Genomic DNA, 22,285 nt, shown 5'->3' on the forward strand with positions numbered 1-22,285 from the left:
ATTTAGTTACTGAAATATAGTTCTCAATTTTCAAGTGTATTTAGTTTATTTCTGAACATTCTAATCTATTACATTCATTTGTCTCTCCATGTGCCAGTGCCACACTGTCTTAATTATTGCAGATTTATAATATCTTTTAATACCTAATAAGGCTATTTCTCCTCACTGGTCTTCTTTTTCAGATTTCTTTCTCCAGTTATTCTTGTCTATCTGTCTAGATAAACTAAGCAGCTTTTCCTTGGATACTACAGACCTTCCTTTCCCTCTTTCTGTCTCTATTCTACTTAAATTATAAAAATTTGCATATAGATGACTTTATGAGGCCTGAAGATGAGTTCTAAGTCTAGGATCAGTTTATCTTCTCTGAAAGTTTGTGTATCTCTTGACTTTCTTCTCCAGGGTTTCGGCTTTAGCTTTGCCACTTCAAGTGCAGTCCGTTCCTGAATTATGTTGTCAGCATAAAAGGGAGCTGCTCCTATGAAAGTTCTTAGAGTCATTTACTGCTTTTGAGTCTTGTACATAGAATATTAGTCTTTTTCAGTGATGTTAGCAGTGTCTCTAGAAGGATGGAAAATCCGAAATGTCTGCAACTGCATCAGGGTTTAAAGTAATTTACTAATGCATTTGCCTTCAGTGGGAGTTTGTTGTCTTGCCAGTTATTCATATTAAATTTTTAGCATTTTAAATAATGTATTACTATAAGCTTGACTTTATTTGCATTTATAGATCATAAACTCATTTCTGTTTTATTTTACTGAAGAACCCATTAAAACAGCCAGTAAATCCTGTGGAAAATGGCCTTCAGTGATCTTACATCGAGGACTGTTCATCTTTATGATAATTGGATCAAAGATGCTGGTGAGTAACCACATTTCCTAATTGAGGTTCGTCCTTCCTTTTTATGTCAGATTCTCATATTTAATAGGATTTCATTGGAACAGAATGAGAGACTTTGCAACTTAACAGTCCCTTATTACTAGTTAACGAAGAGGAAGTGCACGAGTTTCATTACAGATATTTACAAAGATGGAGCTACACAGATGTTCATTACAATGTTTACAGTAATGAAAATAGCCTAGATATCCAGTGAAGGGAACTGATCAATAAATGATGGCTCATTCTAACTTAGTAGCCGTTAAAAGTGATTTTGGAAGGACAGTGCTCTTCAGCTTGATTCTTCCCTAATGCTCCTGAGGGAAATTACAGTTACTGCCAACTCTTTTTTTTTTTTTTTTTTGAGATGGAGTCTCGCTCTGTTGTCCAAGCTGGAGTGCAGTGGCGCAGTCTCGGCTCACTGCAACCTCCGCCTCCTAGGTTCACACCATTCTCCTGCCTCAGCCTCCCGAGTAGCTGGGACTACAGGCGCCCACCACTACGCCTGGCTAATTTTTTGTGTTTTTAGTAGAGATAGAGTTTCACTGTGTTAGGATGGTCTCGATCTCCTGACCTCGTGATCCGCCTACCTCGGCCTCCCAAAGTGCTGGGATTACAGGCGTGAGCCACTGCGCCCGGCCACTGCCAACTCTTTTGAATGAAAGAGTTGCAGCCCCCAGGAACCTGTCAGAGTGAACAGGGAACAGAAAAACCAGGGAATGACTGCCTGGGACACCTCTGTGTGATTCTGATATGCCTGCCTTTTACCCTTGCCCATTTATTTTAAAAGTCAATGTTTCAGAAAACATTAATGCCATAGCAAGAAGTTTAAAATATGTTAAATGAAAGCAGGTTATAAAATACTCCATACATTTCTTTCATGGGGTTTAGTAGTTATCTCTGGGTAGTAGGATTATGGGTAATTTTTATTTCCTTAGTTGTATTTGTCTACATATTTTTAAATCACAACAAATATGTTGTGTTGCTTTTATAACCATTTTTTAAAGTTTTCAAAGCAGAACAAAAGTAAAATTTCAAAAACAAAGAATCAGAGCATCTTAGAGCTGAGAAGGATCTTAGATATCATCAAAGCTAATGCCTCATTTTACAGTTGAAGAAATGTGACCTCAAAGTCAAGGTTAGTTGATGGCAGAAAAGACTAGAACCTATGTGTTCTGGTTATTAGTTGTAGTACTCTGGTATTTAACATTTGAGTTTATTTTTGAGATACTGAGCTATACATACTCACCACCATCACTACTTTAGGTTGATTCTTACCTATCAGCTAGAAATTGCAAGTCTACCAAATTCAGGAAGGAAATGCACCACCTCTTGGCACCTACCACAGTTGAAATTATAGTCAAATTTACAATGATTTCAGCAAAGATACACCGTTTCATCATTTGCAGCTTTCTCAGCAGACTACTAAAGACCAAATTTATCTCACTAAAAATGTTCCCAACAGTTTTTCCTTTGAGGAATGCCAAGGTTCTTTGTAAGTATCTCATAGAGAGAGAAGCTTCACTGTGGTAGGGGATACATGGTGACTATGCCTATCTTTTCTTCTTCTTTTTTTTTTTTCTTAGTTTTCCAATATATGTAATGACACACAGAATATTCAGGTTTCTTTAGGGGTCATCCTTCTCTGAAGGTTTACAGTAGTTCTCATAAAGTCAGTATTAATTTAAATACTAATATTTTCATTGCTTTTCAAAGAGAGGTGTGCCTTGCTACCTGAACTCTCACTATTTGAACTTAGGAACCAAGTAGATTTGGGTATAGTTTTTGAAATAGAGTTATTTGGAAGAACAGATCTCTTGCTATCCAATTCTTGATAGTCACTATCCCAGATACAAGAATCCAAGAGACTCAAATAATCGATATGCCAACTCAAGAGCTGAATAGATGTAGATAATGATAAATATCTATGTATTCCTAGAAGTTAAAAATGCCTTAATATGAACTTCTTTAGAATTCCACTTCCACTTTTATCCATGGATCAACTCCTTAATTTTTATTAGGAATACCTACATTGAAATTGCTGAGTGAAATTAGATTAGATGTGGAGTGGAGGCCTGACAACAGCATTGCAAACAGTGCAGGGAAGATGAGGGGAGAGAGGCAGGGAGAAGGCAAGGAATACTTGTATTTGAAGTTATGCTTATTTGAAGACTTGGGAGGGGAGAGAGGATATGGGGATTTGGAGTGAGAAGACCTAGATTTAAGGTCTGACACTGCTGTAGCCCAGCTGGATGATCTTGAACACGTTATTTATTGGCTGTGAGTCTTTGTTTCTTTATTAGCAAAACATAAGTGAGAATAGCATCTACCAGCTACCAGATAACATACATGAAAGTGCTCTGCTGTTTCGGAAGTATCCCAACGTAAATAGTGGTTCTGGTTGTTACAGGTGATAGATTTCATCTGAAAATACTCTTCATATAGCATATACTTAAAAATTGTTTTCTTTACATTATTTTTTTCCTGAGCATGGTCTAAAAGGGTTAAAATGTTTTGTTTTGAGATGTGCAGCCTTATGAAAAACCCTGTTAGGCGTAACAGGAAAGTTTTTTCCTTCTACTTAGTGAGGTATTGATCTCTGAGATCCATTAGGAATCATTTCTGGCCATCTTAGTCCAGTTTTAGTTTGCTTACCCTGGAAATGTCTGAACGTATGATCAAGGGCCAAGAATTTCAAGTGTATTCTTGGCTTTAGCCCTAACCCTGAGTAGCCTAAGGAAACTTACTGATATTCATTGGTTTTCTGATTGCTAGAGAAGTAGTGGTCATGCATAGTTATTTCATGTGGAAAAATTCCACAGCTACAGAATAAAAAATGGTTTAATTAATACTTAGCTCTAAGAGGATTTATTTGGATTCTTAGATGTGAAATGTGAGAGTTTGAAATAATGCTATAGTAGCATTTTGGATTATGGAGAAATGAAAAGGTTTTTAATGTTTAAAATACAGCTTTCCTTGCATTTGATTAGAAATGATGACTTTTCAGACTTAGTCATGATGCTTTTTTTTTTGCAAGAAGATGAAGTATGCGTAAGATTGCTGCCATTCTGAAACTTTAGTACTTCAAAAAGTACTTAAGGTACATGTTTGCTTTTCCTTCCAGCTTCTTCATTTCATTGGTACTTGGAATCTTAAAGATGTACTCTTTCAGCCAGTACCTGCTACTTAAGAAGAGAATACTCTCTTAGAAGCAGTTGATGGAAAAGCCCATTAATATTCTATGTATGTGGAATTCTGCTTTCCCTATGCTCTCTCCCTGGGACACTCTTAGAAAAGAATTATTAAGCTAGTAATAAATCAGAACTTTGGTAATCATTGGGGTATAGACTGTCAGACAGCCTGCCTTCCCATCCTCTGCTTCTATCATGGCTCTACTCATGACACTTAAACCAAATCTGATGCCAAAAAGAAGGTACATGAAACATCCCCCACCCCATTAGCCTTTTGTTTCTGGGGAAGACAGAGCACCTCATGCCTAACCCTAACTTTTGCAACTTATGTAATGATACAGGGAACATTCAAGTTTCTTTAGGGGTCATCCTTTTATGAAGGTTTATAGTGGTTCTCATGAATTCAGTATTTAACTTCAATACTAACATTTTCATTGCTTTTCAAATAGAGGTGTGCCTTGCTACCTGAACTCTCATTATTTGAGCTTAGAAACCAAGTAGTTTTTGGTGCAGTTTTTTGAAATAGAGCTGTTTGGAAGAACAGATCCCCTGCTATCCAACTTTTGCTATTCACTATCCCAAATGGGATCATAAACAGAGTCAGAATTAACTTTAACTGTCACCCTGCAGGTGCATTGATACTCCCTGTAACATGCCCACTACCTTATATGGAAGTGGACTCTCTATTCAGAAAGGTATAACTGTTGCTGAGAGAGAAGGCCAGAAAAGTGAACAATGCCAGAGTCATGGGTGTCATCCCAATGATTTTGTATTTTATTTGCTCAGTAAGGGAGAGCTAATTTAAGCAATTTTATTTCTCAGTAAGGGAGAGCTAATTTAATCAGAGGAAGAATTTAAGGACAACTTGATTTTTAGAAAATGAATTTGACAATTGCATGGAAGACCAATGTAGCAGATTGGATCAGGAGGCAGTGAAACCATATAAAAGACTATTGAAGAGTACCTAGTGAGGGGTGCTGTAGCCCTAAATACAGGTGAGGAAACGTGGTCTCACACCAGACCCCTAGCTCTTAACTATGACAGTTCATCACGGTCACCAATTAACAAATCATTGGCTGCTGACAAATTATAATTACATATATTTATGGAGTACAAAGTGATGTTGTGATATATGTATCCAATATAAAATGATTAATTCAATCTAAATAGCATATCCATCACTTCAAATACTTTTTGTGCTGAAAACATTTGAAATTTACTTTTTACAATTTTGAAATATACATTATTATTAGCTTTAGTTATCATGCTGTGCAATAAATCTCGAAAAGATATTTCTTCTGTTGAACTGAAACTTTGTACCCTTTGATCAACATCTCCCTATTCCCCCAGCCCCCTGGCCTCTGGTAACCACCATTCTACTCTGCTTATATAAATGTGATTATTTTAGACTCCTTTATAAGTGATAACATGTCTTGCCTTTTTGTGCCTGGTTTATCTTACTTAGCATAATGTCTTCCAAGTTCATCCATATTGTCACAAATGATAGGATTTTCTTTTTGAAGGCTGAATAATAGTCCATTGGTTATTTCTATCTATGTATCTACAGGTCTGTAATTCAGAAAGGCATAACTTTAGATTGACAGATACCACATTTTCTTTATCCATTCACCCACTGATGGACACTTAGGTTGATTCCACATCTTGGCTATTATGAATAATGCTGCAGTGAACATGAGAGTGCAGATATCCCTTCAATATGCTGATTTCATTTCCTTTGGATATATATCTGGAAGTGAGATTGCAGGATCATATGGTAATTCTATTTTTAGTTTTTTATAGAGCCTCCACGTAGTTTTCCTTATAGCTATAGTAATTTACAGTCCCACTAACATTGTACAAGGGTTCTCTTTTCTCCACATCCTTGCCAATGCTTGTTATCTTTTGTCTTTTTGATAACATGTAAGGTTATATCTCTTTGTTTTTTTAATTTGCATTTTCCTGATGATTAGTGATGTTGAGAATTATTTTCATCTATCCGTTGGCCATTTGTCATCTTTTGAGAAATGTATATTCAGGTCCTTTGCCCATTTAAAAAAATGGACGCATAGAAACCATGTCCTAGGATTCTGATTCAATTGGACCAAGGTTGTTTTTTGCAATTTGACTTTTAAATACTGCAGAAGCAATTTGGCTGTGCTGGCAGAATTGAGATCTGCTATAATAACAGTAGCAAGCTTATTGAGCACTTAGGCTCTTTACATATAGTAACTCAATCAATCCTCTATGAAATACATGCCTTTTAATGCCCAATTTGCAGATGAGGAAACTAAATACAGAGAAGGTGAGTCAATTGCCCAAGGTGACATAGCGAGCTAGTGGGAGAACCAGGATCAGAATGCAGACTGTCTGACTCCAGAGTTTTGCTGAAATAGAATTTCTAAAGCTTGGTATTTTAAATTAACTAGTGTTTCCCATAATTATTTTTTATCTGTAGAACTTGAAAGTCATGTACAGGACTTAAGGTGTGTGCTGAAAATATTAAATTACGGGAAAAAATTATTTATTTTAAAATTATTTTGTTCTGCTTCCTGAGCCAGCCCAGCATGCTTTTCCTGGCTTGTTTTCTTTCTACTGCTACCAGGGGAAGAACAGAGAAATGATGTCATTTGATTTTTCCCCCTCCTGAGTCAATGAAAGAATAAAATAGAATATATCTCTAATTCAGCAATTCTTTTACTGACATTTAAGCTCATTTCTAACCGTATGTGTGTTGACTATTAATAATAGAATCATTTGAAATTGTTTATAAAGCAAAAGAAAAAACAAAAGCCAACTAAACTCTCACCATGCAAAGGTGGTGATGTAACATCCTTCCAGAGGTCTTCTTTTGGTATTTTTTTTTTTTTTTTTTGAGACAGGGTCTTACTCTGTTGCCCAGGCTGGAGTGCAATGGCCTGATCTCCGGTTCACTGCAACCTCCACCTCCCGGGCTCTTCTCACGCCTCAGTCTCCCAGATAGCTGTGATTATAGGCGCGCACCACCATGCGTGGCTAATTTTTGTATTTTTAGTAGAGACAAGGTTTCACCATGTTGGCCAGGCTGGTCTCAAACTCCTGACCTCAAGCAATCACCTGCCTTGGCCTCCCAAAGTGCTAGGATTACAGGTGTGAGCCATGGCGCCTGGCCAGTATTGTTTTCATTAGCAATAAAAACTAGACATAGTAATATGAATCTCATCTTGAACTGTAGTTACCATAATTCCCATGTGTCGTGGGAGGGACCCAGTGGGAGGTAACTGAATCGTGGGCACAGTTCCCACAGTTCCCCCATGCTCTTCTCATGATTGTGAGTTCTCACAAGATCTGATGGTTTTTTAAGCATCTGGCATTTCCCCTGCTGGCACTCATGAGGTGCCTTATGTCATGATTGTAAGTTTCCTGAGGCCTCCCCAGCAAATTTAAATCTCTTTCCTTTATAAATTACCCAATCTTGGGTATTTCTTCATAGCACTATGAGAATGGGCTAATACAGTAAATTGGTATCTAAGAGAATAGGGCGCTATTATAAGGATACCCGAAAATGTGGAAGTGACTTTGAAACAGCCTAAAGGCAGAAGTTGGAGCAGTTTGGAGGGGTGAGAAGAAGACAGGAAAATATGGGAAAGTTTGGCCGGGCATCGTGGCTCATGCCTGTAATCCCAGCACTTTGGGAGGCTGAGGCGGGTGAATCACCTGAGGTCGGGAGTTCACAACCAGCCTGACCAACATAGAGAAACCGTGTCTCTACTAAAAAATACAAAATTAACTGGGTGTGGTGGTGCATGCCTGCAATCCCAGCTACTGGGGAAACTTAGGCAGGAGAATCACTTGAACCCGGGAGGCGGAGGTTGCAGTGAGCCGAGATTGTGCCGTTGCACTCCAGCCTGGGCAACAAGAACGAAACTCCGTCTAAAAAAAAAAGGGAAAGTTTGGAACTTACTAGAGACTTGTTGAATAGCTTTGACCACAGTGCTGATAGTGATATGGACCATGAAGGTCAGGGTGAGGTGGTCTCAGATGGAGATGAGGAATTTATTGGGAACTGGAATAAATAATACTATGTTTTAGAAAAAAGACTGGCAGCATTTTGCCCCTGCCCTAGAGATCTGTGAAACTTTTAACTTGAGAGAGTTAATTTAGGGTATCTGGCAGAAGAAATTTCTAAGCGGCAAAGTATTCAAGAGGAAGAACCATAAAAGTTTGGAAAATTTGCAGCCTGATGATGCAATAGAAAAGAAAATACAATTTTCTAGGATGAAATTCAAGCCTGCTGCAGAAATTTGCATAAGTAGCAGGAGCTGAATGTTAGTCACCAAGACAATGGGGAAAATGTCTCCAGAGTATGTCAGAGACCTTGGTAGCAGCCCCTCCCATCACAGACCTGGAGGCCTAGGAGGAAAATATGGTTTTTGGGGCTGGGCCCAGGGCTCCCTGCTGTGTGCAGCCTAGGGACTTGATGCCCTGCATTCCAGCTACTCCTGGAATGGCTAAAAAGGGCCAAGGTGCAGCTTGGGCCGTGTCTTCAGAGGGTGCAAGCCCCAAGCTTTGGCAGCTTCCACATGGTGTTGAGCCTGTGAATGCACAGAAGTCAAAAATTGAGGTTTGGGAACTTCTACCTAGATTTCAGAGGATGTATGGAAACTCCTGGATGTCCAGGCCGAAGATTGCCGCAGAGGTAGAGCCCTCATGGAGAACCTCTACTAGGTCATTGTGGAAGAGAAATGTGGGGTCAGACCCCAAACACAGAGTCCCCACTTGGGCAGTGCCCAGTGGAGCTGTGAGAAGAGGGCCAGCATCCTCCAAACCCCAAAATGGTAGATCCACTGATAGCTTGCACTGTGCACCTGAAGAAGCCACAGACAGTCAGTTCTAGCCAGTGAAAACAGCAGGAACGGGCGCTCTACCCTGCAAAGCCACAGGGGCAGAGCTGCCCAAGGACATGGGAGCCCACCTCTTGCATCAGTATGACCTAGATGTGAGACGTGGAGTCAGAGGTGGTCGTTGTGGAGCATTAAGATTTAATTCCTGCCCTATTGGATTTTGGACTTACAGGGGGCCTGAAGCCCCTTTGTTTTGGCCAATTTCTGCCATTTGGAATGGGTATATTTACACAGTGCCTGTATCCCCATTATATCTAGGAAATAACTAACTTGCTTTTGATTTTACAGGCTCATAGGCAGAAGGGACTTGCCTTGTCTCAGATGAGACTTTGCATTTGGACTTTTGAGTTAATGCTGGAATGCATTAAGACTTTTGGGGACTGTTGGGAAGGCATGATTGTGTTTTGAAATGTGAGGACATGAGATTTGGGAGGACCCAGGGGCAGAATGATATGGTTTGACTGTGTCCCCACCCAAATTTCATCTTGAATTATAGTTCCCATAATCCCCACATGTTATGGAGGGACCTGGTGGGAGATAATTGAATCATGGGGACAGTTTCCCCGTGCTGTTCTCGTGATTGGTTCTCACAAGAGCTGATGGTTTTATAAGTGTCTGGCATTTCCCCTGCTGGCACTCATTCTCTCTCCTGCCACTTCATGAAGAGGTGCCTTCTGCTGTGATTTTAAGTTTTCTGACGTCTCCCCAGCCATGCAGAACTGTGAGTCAATTAAACCTCTTTCCTTGGTAAATCACCCAGTCTCGGGTATTTCTTCATAGCAGCGCAGGAGTGGACTAATACAATGATGTTCATGTATTTAAGGTTTGCACTACCCACTTATAGAAGAAATCTATCAAAGTTTGATCAGTTCTAATTTTTTCCCTTGGTCCCTGGTTCTGTGACAACTTTTATTTATGGAGACTTCCTTTGTGACATACAGACCCATAGCAAGCATTCCTTGTGGTGGTTTTAATTGCACAAAGCAACCAGACATCTTAGAAAGTTTGCCATTGTTAAAAGGAAGGAGGGGAACCAATAGAAGCAGTAAAAGATTTCAGTGATGTGTACCTGGGTAGCTGATTTTGAAGTTGTTCCTGATTTAGAACTGTGACAAATCTTAATATGAGAAAATACTTCCAAAATTGTAGAACTTTGTTTTGAAAAGTGTCTGTCGTCAAGCTTTTTTGTAATTTCTATTTTGTGCATGATACCTTGTTAAAATTATTCTTGCTAAGAGCATCAGAGACGTCCTTTTGTTAAATGTAGTGGCATTTTTCTGTCCATATTTTATTTCCCCTTTCTGCCACACTTAATGCTTTGACTCCTTCTGAAAATCCACTCTTCCCTGGCTTTGGGATATCTCACTTTTATGGTTTTCCCTCTACCTCTCTAGCTGTTCCTTTTTGGTTTTTATGTTTTTTCCTTCAGTAATTCCTTCTGTGAATGCTGAGTCCTCAGGATCCTGACTTCAGCACTTACTCTCCATACTGTACCCACTTAGCCTAAGCCAATCTCACTGCTTTTATTGTTCATCATTTATGTGATGGCAACCCTCAATCCTACATCTCTGGCACAGATCTCTCTCCTAATTCTAGATCTATATATCCAGCTGCTTATGAAAGACTTCATATGAATGTTTTAAAGGCACTCTAAGTGTAAGATGTTTTAAAACATAAGCCACCTCTCTTGACCAATATTGCTCCTAATCCTGTGTTCCCAATCTAAGTGATTTTAAAGATCTGAGTATTTTTCTTTTAAATTTTTTTTTTAATTTTTGTGGGTAAATAGTAGGTGTATATATTTATGGAATATATAAGATGTTTTAATACAGGCATGCAATGTGTAATAATTATATCATGTAAAATGGGGTATCCATCCCCTCAAGCATTTATCCTTTGGGTTACAAATAATCCAATTATATTTTAAAACATACATTTAAATTATTATTGACTATAAGTCACCCTGTTGTGCTACCAAATACTAGGTCTTATTCATTCTATTTTCCTTGTACCCATTAGCTATTCCCACTTGCCCCCCAACCCCCTAGTACCCTTCCTAGCCTCTGGCAACCACCATTCTACTCTATCTCCATGGGCTTAATTGTTTTGATTCTTACATCCCACATATAAGTGAGAAATCTGAATATTTTTCTTAACATTTACCTATTTCCATTCCCTGTGTTTAACCAATTATAAATTTTTATATTTTCTTCTTCCTTACTGTATATCAAAATAATCTCCTATTTATCTTTTGCTATCACTACCTGTTTTTAAAATTTTTATTTTAGATTCAGGTGGTATATATGCAAGTTTATTACTAGGCTATATTGTGTGATGCTGAGGTTTGGGCTTCTAGGGATTGCATCATGAATATAGTGAACATAGTACTCAAAAGTAGGTTTTTCAGCCCTTGTCCCCTTCCTTCCCTCCCACATTTTGGATTCTCCAGTCTGTTGTTCCCATCTATACCTGCATGTACCCAAGACTTAGCTCCCACTTACAAGTGAGAACGTGCAGTATTTGGTTTTGCATTTCTGTGTTCATTGGTTTAGGATAATGGTCTCCAACTACATTCATGTTGCTGCAAAGGATATGATTTTGTTCTTTTTAATGACTGCATAGTACTCCACAGTGTATATGTACCACATTTTCTTTATCCAATCCACCATTAATGGGCACCTAGGTTAATTACATGTCTTTGCTGTTATGAATAGTCCTGCAGTGACCATGCAAATGTATGTATATTTTTGGTATTTTCCTTTCAGTATGTACCCAAGAGTGGAATTGCTGGGTTGAATAATAGTTCTATTTGCAGTTCTTTGAGAAGTCTCCAAACTGCTTTCCACAATGGCTGAACTAATTTACATTCCCACCAACAGTGTATAAGCATTCCCTTTTCTCCACAGCCTCAATGACTTCTGTAATTATTTGACTTTTTAATGTTTGTTGGCCACTTGTATGTCTTCTTTTGTGAAGTGGCTGTTCATGCTCTTTGCCCACTTTTTAATGAAGTTATTTATTTTTTCTTGTTGATTTCAGTTTCTTGTGGATTCTGGATGTTAGTCCTTTGTTGGATGCATAGTTTGTAAATGTTTTCTCCCAGTCCGTAGGTTGTCTGTTTACTCTATTAGTTTCTTTTGCTGTGCAAAAGCTCTTTAGTTTAATTAGGTTTTAATTGTTGATTTTTACTTGTATTGCAATTGCTTTTGAGGACTTGGTCATAAAGCCTTTGCCAAGGCCATTGTCCAGAAGAGTGTTTCCTAGGTTTTCTCCTGGGATTTTTATAGTTTTAGGTCTTGCATTTAAGTCTTTAATCCATCTTAAGTTAATTTTCATATATGATGGTAGGTAGTGGTCCAGTTTCAGTCTTCTGCATATGGTTAGCCAGTTTTCCTAGCACTGTCTATTGAATAGGGAGTCCTTTCCCCATTGCTTATTTTCATTGACTTTGTTGAATATCAGTTGGTTTTAGGTATGCTCCTTTATTTCTGGGTTTTTCTGTTCAGTTCCATTGGCTGATGTGTCTATTTTTGTTATCCATACCATGCTGTTTTGGTGACTGTAGCCGTGTAGTATAGTTTGAAGTAAGATAATGTGATGCCTGTAGCTTTGTTCTTTTTGCTTAAGATTGCTTTGGCTATTTGGGCTCGTTTTTGGTTTTCTATGAATTTGAGAATAGTTTTTTCTAATTTTGTAAAAAACAACATTGGTAATTTGATAGGAATAGCGTTGAATCTTTAGATTGTTTTGAACAGTATGGACATCTAACAATGTTGATTGTTTAATCCATGAGCATAGAATGTTTTTCCATTTGTATTTTCCATGATTTCTTTCAGCAGTGTTTTGTAATGCTTGTAGAGATCTTTTACCTCCTTGGTTAGAAGTATTCCTATGTGTTTTATTTTTTGTGCGTGTGGTTATTGTAAATAGGATTGCATTCTTGATCTGGCTGTCAGCTTGAGGTTGAAGAGCTGTCCAGCTCTTAAGGATAATGCTTTGGTGCATAGAAATGCTACTGATTTTCACGCGTTGATTTTGTATGCTGTAACTTTACTGAATTCATTTATCAAATGTAAGAGTTTTGGCCGGGCGCGGTGGCTCACGCCTCTAATCCCAGTACTTTGGGAGGCCAAGGTGGGCAGATCACAAGGTCAGGAGTTCGAGACCAGCCTGGCCAACATGGTGAAACCCCGTCTCTACTAAAAATACAAAAATTAGCTGGGCATGGTGGCAGGCACCTGTAATCCCAGCTCCTCAGGAGACTGAGGCAGGAGATTCGCTTGAACCCAGGAGGCAGAGGTTGCAGTGAACCAAGATCGTGCCATTGCACTCCAGCCTGGGTGACAAGAGCAAGACTCCATCTCAAAAAAAAAAAAAAAAAATGAGTTTTATGGTGAAGTCGTTAGGTTTTTCTAGGTAGAAGATCATATCATCAGCAAGCAGGGATAATTTTACTTCCTCTTTTCCAATTTGGATGCCTTTTATTTCTTTCTCTTGCCTGATTGCTCTGGCTAGGACTTCTAGTACTATGTTGAATAGGAGTGGGCATCCTTGTCTTGTTGCAGCTCTTAAAGGTAATACTTCCAGCGTTTGCCCATTAGGTATGATGTTGGCTGTGAGTTTGTCATAGATGGCCCTTATTATTTGAGGTATGTTCCTTTAATGCCTAGTTTGTTGAGGGTTTTTATCATGAATAGATGTTAGATTTTATTGGAAGCTTTTTCTGCATCTATTGGGATAATCATATGGTTTTTGTTTTTAATTCTGTTTATGTGGTGTATCACATTTATTGACTTGAATATGTTGAACCAACTTTGCATCCCAGGAATAAAGCTCACTGGATTGTGGTGAATTAACTTTTTGATGTGCTCCTGGATTCGCCCAGCTAGTTTGTTGAGGATTTTTGCATCTATGTTCATGAGGGATATTGGCCTGTAGTTTTCTTTTTTGTCGTTGTTGTTGTGTCTTTGCCAGATTTTGGTGTCAGGATGATACTGGTTTCATAGAATGAGTTAGGGAGGAATCTCTCTTCCTCAGTTTTTTGGAATAGTTTCAGTAGGATTGGTACTAGCTCTTCTTTGTATGTCTGACCACCTAATCTTCAGTCATTTAATTTATAAATTTATTTTAGTGAATGGCTATATTTCCCAAACTGTGTTCCACAGAACATTAGTTTCATAAGATGTTAAATAACATTCTACAAAAAAAAAATAGTGTATTATGGCCAAATAAGTTTGGAGAATATGGCATACTGCTATTCCCATCGTGACAATTCATGATGAACATGAAGCATTAAGAAATCCTGCAGTAATGCAACCTGTTTGTTTAACCCAGCATTCCAGTACTCCCCAATTCTTTGTGGAAAGTCTTTAAATAGCTTGTTTCCATGCATAGTTTGGAAAATTCTTGTTTGTATAGGATATAAGATAAGAAACAAACTCATTTTTCTCCCAAGCAGTCAGTTTTCCTATCAACATTTGTTGAAGATCTCTTCCTTCCCTGCTTGTTTCTGGGACTTCCGTAATCATATATTAAATTCTTAAATGTCCTGGGATCTAGTATGGAGCTGACTCTTGACTCTTTGGCTTTATTTCTTTATTTTTTTTTTTTTGAGACAGGGGCCTCTGCCAGTATTTTTGAGGGGGGCTTATTTGAATGCAGAATAATCACCCATGCACATCTGACGGTCAAATGTAAGCACTCCAGCACTAAAATTGAAGCCAAGTGAGTTGTCAGTCATAGGGTCCTACTGAAGAAATTTTGAGTGGGAAGTCCACTTGCAGGTGTATTCAGAATTTGTCAGTGCTTGGCCACATCATTAGCAGCTTAAAAGAGCAAGAGCTGCATTTTCCCTACCCTTCTTTTCCAATTGATAAAAGTGACAGTAGTTAGCATCCTGAGGTTAGTCGTGGCATAATTTTGAGTCAGATCCTTCTGGAATCTTGTCCATACTTCCTTTCCTTCATAATACTCTAGCTTCATGAGGCCATTTAGTAAAATTAAACTTGAACTACTAGAAATTATAGACTTAATCACATTTCATCCTGAGTTGTAATTTTTTATTCATCCATCTCTGCTGGCCTGGAGCTGGCAGTAAGCAGATAAGTTTTTGTTTGCAATTGTGAGACCATGCATTTTTTTTTGCTCAGAATATCACATTGGTTAGCCCACATGGACCCCAAAATCCCATACTTTAAATACTTAGAGGATGTTCAGCTCCCTTTCTATTCTGTGATCCTGTGATACAGTATATGTGGAAGTGTGCCAGTTTTCCTGGGGAAGGAAAAAAATTAAGCAGCAAACAAAAACATTTTTAAAATATATAAAAAAGCATGTATGGATGGAAAAACTCCAAGGTATTAATAATGGCTATAGACACATGGTGGGATGTCGCTGGGTGTTCTCTCTTCCAGATAGCTTTGCACCCTGTGCTGGGCCCTGGAGAATGATCCATGAAGACTGTATCCTTGGGTTTGCTCCCCTGCCATATGCTTTCTGATTAGATTCAGCCAGTGGAGAGAGGGAGGAGGGTGGAGTTGGGGTATCTATTCCTTTGGCCCCATACTTACAGAATTGTCTTGGGCTGGCCGAGTCCCTCAACTGACAGTCAAAGCTTGTCTTAGCACACTCAGGATGCTATAAGAAATTATCATAGACTGGGTAGTTTATAAGCAATGGAAATTTATTTCTCACAGTTCTGAGGGTGGAAGTCTGAGATCAGGATGCCAGCATGGTCGGGTACTGGTGAGGACCCTCTTCCAGGTTGCAGACTGCCATCTTGTCATTGTATCCTTACACGGGGAAAGAGGGCAAGAGAGCTCCCTGGGGTGCCTTTTATAAGGGCACTAATACCATCATGCAGGCGATCAGTTTCCTTCTCTTTCCTTTTGGGTTCTGGTAACTACTACTTCCCCTAGCCTGCTGAGGCTTGGAGTGTTGACAGCCCCACTGTTTCTAGCCCCAGGATACTTCCTCATTCCTGTTGATTTCTTTTTCACCTTTCTAAAGATAGTAGTGATCACTGCCCAAATAGCTCACAGTTAATAGTAGGATCTGGGTGCTCAATTAAAGAAATGTTGGTTGCTGTTAGTTATCCCTTGGCTAAGCAGGTGTGTACTCACATACTGTTTTTCTCTTAGATCCAAGAGTTGAAGATTGGCTCCTCATGTCCTCGCCTCTGCCACAAACCATCCTCCTAGGATTCTATGTCTATTTTGTCACTTCTCTGGGACCAAAGCTCATGGAAAATCGCAAGCCCTTTGAACTCAAGAAAGCGATGATAACGTACAATTTTTTCATAGTACTCTTTTCTGTGTATATGTGTTATGAGGCAAGTGTCTTCAGTATTCCTAATGGGAGAATTTTGCCTGAGTTTTTCTGTCTATGTGTCATTATGTTTTCTGTTATAAGGGTAACCTTTGCAATTTAAGGAATTAAGAAACTGATCTCACTAGAGCAGGTATTTGCCAAAATAGTGTTAGGTATAGACCAAATAATAAACTCATTTGAGGATCTCAGTATAATCTATCTCACAGATAATGAGAAAAATTAACATCTATTCCATGGATTTGTACATAATTGCCTTAATGGATGATTGAATTAATTCATAAATTTTAGTTTTGAGGAAACTCTTAAAGTAACATAGCTGGTAAGTGGAGTGCTGATATTTGAACCCAGGTCTGTCTGACATCAGAGTTCATCTTGACTCAGTAAAGAGTTGTCATCATCGTGGTAGGAACCTTTGGTTTCTGGATACTCTGATGAACTATAGGATGGTAGACTGTTTTGGTTGGTTTAGCTGGGCTTTGTGGGGACAGAGAGCATAGACTCATATAAAGCAGTAGGTGAGGAAGCCTGTTCCTTAATTTTTTCCCATTGACTCATTAATTCATTACTGTCCCTTAATTGTTAATAAGAGAGATGGGGCTCTTCCAGGACCCTAAAACAGATTCATGAATTCTCTCTCTTCCCCTGTGCTATTAACATGCCTCAGCCACCCCCAAGTATGTTCTTTTCTGAGATTCCTTCTTTTCCAACTCTGGCTGGCTTCATTATCCTTTTTTATTAACTTCCTCTATAGCATACCTTGTGCTTAGTCATAAGTAGGGCTCACAAGGGCCCAATATGGCCCCACTGACCTCTCCTAGCACCATAGTTTCTCCACATGCATTCTTCTGACCTGACTGTTGCTACAGATCCATCATATTGATCACTTTAAATCTACTGTGGCTGGCCAGGTGTAGTGGCCTACACCTGTAATCCCAGCACTTTGGTAGGCTGAAGTAAGAGGATTGCTTGAGCCCAGGAGTTTGAGACCAGCCTGGACAACAAAGGGAGACCTCATATCTACAAAAAATACAAAAAAATTAGCCAGGCATGGTGATGCACACCCGTGGTCCCAGCTACTTGGGAGGCTGAGGTGAGAGGATCACTTGAGCGGGAGGTCGAGGCTGCAATGAGCCGTGAGCATGTCTAGTGATGGAGCAAAACCCTGTCTCAAAAAAAAAAAAAAAATACTCTGGCCTTATTTCTCACAGTCCTCCCTATATTCTGGACTCACTCTGCTGCTTTCCATTTCTTCTATTTTATTTTCAAAATTAACTCACAGGCCACTCTTAATGTCCCTTCAGGAGAATGAGCAACTGAGAGGAAAAGAGTGATAGAGATGGGAGCAAAGAAAACATAAGGTCCTCGTATGGTCTTAGGGGACAGCATGTTGTAGTAAGGTGTTAAGAACATACCTGGAAGCCAGGAGATTAGGAACTAGTTAGTTCTGGTTCTGCCACTGACTGTCTGCCTGATTTTTAGCAAGTTATTTAACCCCTCTGGGCCTCAGTTCTCTCATTTTATAAAGATAGGATTGAACCAAATAGTCTCTCAGATCCCTCCTTGCTCTCATATTCTTAGGGTCTATGTCTGATTTGTCATTGAGTGTAATGTCCCCAAATATATTTCTCAGGCTTGGAAAGAATCCAGTCATCACCGGCCAGCTTTGATTCCTACTTGATCAATTACAATGTAAAAGAAAGTTTTAAAATATCTGAATTTGAGAGTTTCTGACTCTCATTTACTGCTAATACTTGAGTTACTTATGTGTCAGTTTCAGGAACTGCCTGCCAAATATAAATTATTACTTTTTGAATTCAGGGAATTCTTCCCCGCCCCCCGCCGAAAGAGTCTCGCTCTCTCGCCCAAGCTGGAGTGCAGTGGCACCATCTTGGCTCACTGCAGCCTTGACCTCCCAGGCTCAAGTGATCCTCCCACCTCAGCCTCCCAAGTAGCTGAGACTACAGGCATGCGCCACCATGTCTAGCTAATTTTTTGTATTTTTTGTAGAGATGATGTTTTGCCATGTTGCCCAGACTGGTCTCAAACTCCTAGGCTCTAGTGATCCACCTGCCTGAGCCTCCCAAAGTGCTGGGATTATAGGTGTGCCCACTGGGCCTGGCCTAATTTTTCTTATTACTAGCCTGGAATATAGACATATATGTAAAAACTGCCACAGGCTGTTGGAATGTTCTTAAACTTTCTACTCTATTTAAACAAAGGCTTTTGATAGCCACACAGCATGCCATCCATCTGTTGATGGCACATCTGAACACATGGTTTATTGTATGGAGTATGATTTCTTTCGGTTTACAAAGCAAACACCTCCACCAGTGGTGTTAGGCCAAATCTGAAGAAGTTGAAAGGGAAGCACATCAGACTCAAGGAACTCAGATGCCTTCTTGTGTAGTGACTGTTTGAAAGTGCTAGTTACTTGGCACCAGTCAGACTCTAGCAGAGACCACTTAAGACCCAACAGAAGGCCAAGTCACACAACTTTCATTCAACACAGTGCTTGTTTGGGGTAGGGTAAGGTGAAGAATTACTCATCACAATTCCAATAAATAGCTCCTGGCCACAGAGCATTACATTAGTCAAAAATTAGTCTGAGCACAAGAGAATATGAGGACACTCACTGATGGTAGGACTTTATAAAACAGAATTAGCCATTTCTATGTCATGTGCCCTTATTCATTTGGCAAAATCTATTGATTTGTTTCTGTTAACTATTTTTCTCATTCATGAAACATATATCTTGGGCTTTTCTGAGTCTTAATTTTCAAGATTTTATAACTTACCAAGTTAACAGTGTGATTAAATTATCTTATAAGTCAAGCTAGAGGCTAGTCTCAGAAAAGAATGATGCATTTTATAATACTATAGTGTCTAATAATTGTTCTTCTCATTTGTTTCTTTTCTTTACACCATCAGAATATTATTCTGACAATGCCTCATAAGCTTTTGTTTTTAGAATTTAATTAATTGTAAAGTTCTAATTTTAGCTTAATAGTAATTAAAACTAGAAATTTAAAATATGGTTCAATGGAGAAAAGGATATAACCATTATACTGACAGAGAAGATCTCCCGGGGGGATTTGGCATGTATGAGAATAAGTCAGAAAAGAGAAGAACTGATCATATTGTCAGTACCCTAAATTAAGCCACCGTTTCATATATGTGTTAAGTGAAAATTGGGACCCTTGGCTTTTCCTTTTCAGTTACTGTTTTAAAAGAAGACCTTCCCACCATCAGACTGAAAGAATGTCAGTATAATCTTTATAATCTTTGAATTACAGTTCAGATTTATCAACAATAGGCTCTTTCTTCTCACCATCAGCCTTGGATCACTTTGTGGGTGTGTTGGAATTAAGGCCTGCCAGATTGCACTTTTATTGTTAACAAGAGCATTTTCCTCTTTTACTTGTCTTGTGAATCCACAATAAAACTGTTAATAATATCTGAGCCATGGACTACTACCTCACATCACACTCACCAGCCAATGATGGGAAAAGCCCAGTTGTCGCAGCCATCTTATGAGTACATTGAGGCATTTTGGTTTTCATGTTTAGTTATTGACTAAGTAGAAAGACTGGAAATTGCTAGAAATGACTGATTCAGATCCAAGTGTTCCCTTTAAGAGTACACAAACACATTCACTCACACATATATAGATGAACCTAAGATAAGTCACCTACCAGTATTTGCTGTTTAAGCAAAACTCACCATATTAGAATAATCATCCCAAGAGATGAGCATTTTAGTCAGAACACAGTTTATATAAATAATATATGAGTTTGTGGTTTTGAATATTCTTGATATCAAGCTTTGATATCAAGCATGTTCATTTTGTATTTGTTCCAGCTACCTTTTCCTCTGCACTGAATATTGACTCAGCTGAAAATGTAATGAAGAGACACTATCAAAACTACCTTTGTTGTGGCTGTTGGGAAAATGCTTTCCTTTCTTAATATGCATGTGCTCTCTTGCAGTTTGTGATGTCTGGCTGGGGTATAGGTTATTCATTTCGATGTGAAATTGTTGACTATTCACGGTCACCCACAGCTTTGCGGGTAAGTTTCTCTTTGGAAAAACTTGAAATTCAAAATCAATGTTAAAATTTTGTGAACTGTTTGTAACATTGGATGTAAACTTAGAATAAGCAAATGACTCAGTTATCAGATTGTGTGTGTTGTGGTGGAGAAAGTGAAAAATTACAAGAATAAAAGAAAGTCACTTGTATAATTTTCTATAAAATGAAAATTGGTGCTTTTCTTTTTTTAATTTCTTGGATTTAGAAATAAATTCACATCTGTTTCCTCAAAAAATTGAAAATAGAATTACCATAAAATCCAGCAATTCCACTTCTGGGTATATACCTAAAATAATTGAAAACAGAGACTTGAAGAGATATTTGTATACTCATGTTTATAGCAGCATTTTTCATAATAGCCAAAAGGTAGAAGCAACGCAAGTGTCCATGGATAGATAAATGGATAAACAAGGCCAAGTGCAGTGGCTTACGCTTGTAATCCTAGCACTTTGGGAGGCTGAGGTGGGTGGATTGCCTGAGCTCAGGAGTTTGAGACCAGCTCGGGCAACATGGTGAAACCCCGTCTCTACTAAAATTCAAAACTTAGCCGGGCATGGCAGCGTGGGCCTGTAGTCCCAGCTACTCGGGAGGGTGAGGCAGGAAAATCGCTTGAACCCAGGAGGCGGAGGTTGCAGTGAACCGAGATCGCACCATTGCACTCCAACCTAGATGACAGAGTGAGACTCCATCTCAAAAAAAGAAAAAGATAAATGAATAAACAAAATGTGGCATATGTATAGAATGGAATATGATTCAGCCTTTAAAAGGAAAAGAATTCTAACTCATGCTACAACAGGGATGAACCCTGAGAACACTATGCTAAGTGAAATAATTAGATCACAAAAGGACATATACTGCATGATTTGGCTTATATGAGGTGCCTAGGGTAGTCAAATTCATAGACACAGAAAGTAGAATTGTAGCTGGGGTTAGGAGAGAGGGAGAATGGGATGTAGTTTAGTGGGTGTAGTTTCAGTTTTGCAAGATGAAAAAAGTTCTGGGGATGGATGGTGGTAATGGTTGAACAATAATGTGAAGGTACTTAATGCCACTTAACTGTGCACTAAAAAATGGTTAACACGACAGATTTTATGTTCTGCATATTTTGCCAAAATTTAAAAATATAAGCTTTTCTTCCATATACAAAATAAAATTAAATAAATTTAGATTTATTTGTGCTTCTGCAGATGGCACGTACCTGCTGGCTTTATTACTTCTCGAAATTTATTGAGCTATTAGATACGGTGAGTATATGGCCACCACATTTGGTAAATGTTTGATCTTAAATGTTTGATCTTTCAGTGAAACCAATAAACTGCTGTAGTTTCAGTTGTCCGATAACTTTGGTTATTTCTCCTTTTCAGGCAGACCTACTGTTGTCTTTTTTACCTTTTATTATCAGTGACTTTAGAGAATAGATAGGATAACCTTTTTTTTTCAGTATTTTGCAAACTCTATAAAGTTTCTGTTATATAGCTATCAGTTGATTAAGATAAGCATGGTAACTGTGTCATATACTACAAAACTGCGTCTTTATATAGATGGATGACAGTTGTTTTATGAATCAAGTTCAGGAAGTAAAAAGCAGAAAACATCTTACCTTTTTTTTTTTTTTTTTTATCCCGAAGCACAGTCATCCATATTCCTTTAGGAGGATAAATGCTTAAAAATTCATAAACTTACACAAGAATGTTGCATTACCCCTGGGCTGTCAGTAATTCAGCTGCTTTTCTGAAGTTCGTGCTTACTGGGCCCTGTCTCTTCCTACTTCAGATCCTAGTGAAGATCACCTCTGAACTTGCATGACAGGGTCTTGGGAGAAGCATGTGTCATGAATTAGGGTCTGTGATTTAGAGGAGAAAGCCATGAACCTTTGTTTCCAGAGGAGCTAGGAAAGCTGAATATTTGTTGTATCTTTGCAGCAA

The 22,285-nt window shown here is 38.7% G+C and overlaps 1 protein-coding gene across 5 annotated transcripts in view; it reads left to right on the forward strand.

Annotated features, from left to right (window-relative positions):
- ELOVL7 (ELOVL fatty acid elongase 7) overlaps positions 1-22,285 on the forward strand; it is a 95,016-nt gene that overhangs the window by 56,379 nt on the left and 16,352 nt on the right. For all 5 annotated transcript variants that reach the window (XM_063622607.1, XM_063622610.1, XM_063622608.1 and 2 more), the window contains 4 exons: positions 761-858; positions 16,084-16,274; positions 20,260-20,340; positions 21,548-21,604. In XM_063622607.1, the coding sequence (XP_063478677.1) occupies positions 795-858; positions 16,084-16,274; positions 20,260-20,340; positions 21,548-21,604 (393 nt within the window). In that variant the 5' untranslated portion in view covers positions 761-794. The remainder of the gene's footprint in view (positions 1-760; positions 859-16,083; positions 16,275-20,259; positions 20,341-21,547; positions 21,605-22,285) is intronic.

The sequence above is a fragment of the Symphalangus syndactylus genome, chromosome 18 (assembly GCF_028878055.3).
Source record: "Symphalangus syndactylus isolate Jambi chromosome 18, NHGRI_mSymSyn1-v2.1_pri, whole genome shotgun sequence".
Taxonomy (NCBI): domain Eukaryota; kingdom Metazoa; phylum Chordata; class Mammalia; order Primates; family Hylobatidae; genus Symphalangus; species Symphalangus syndactylus.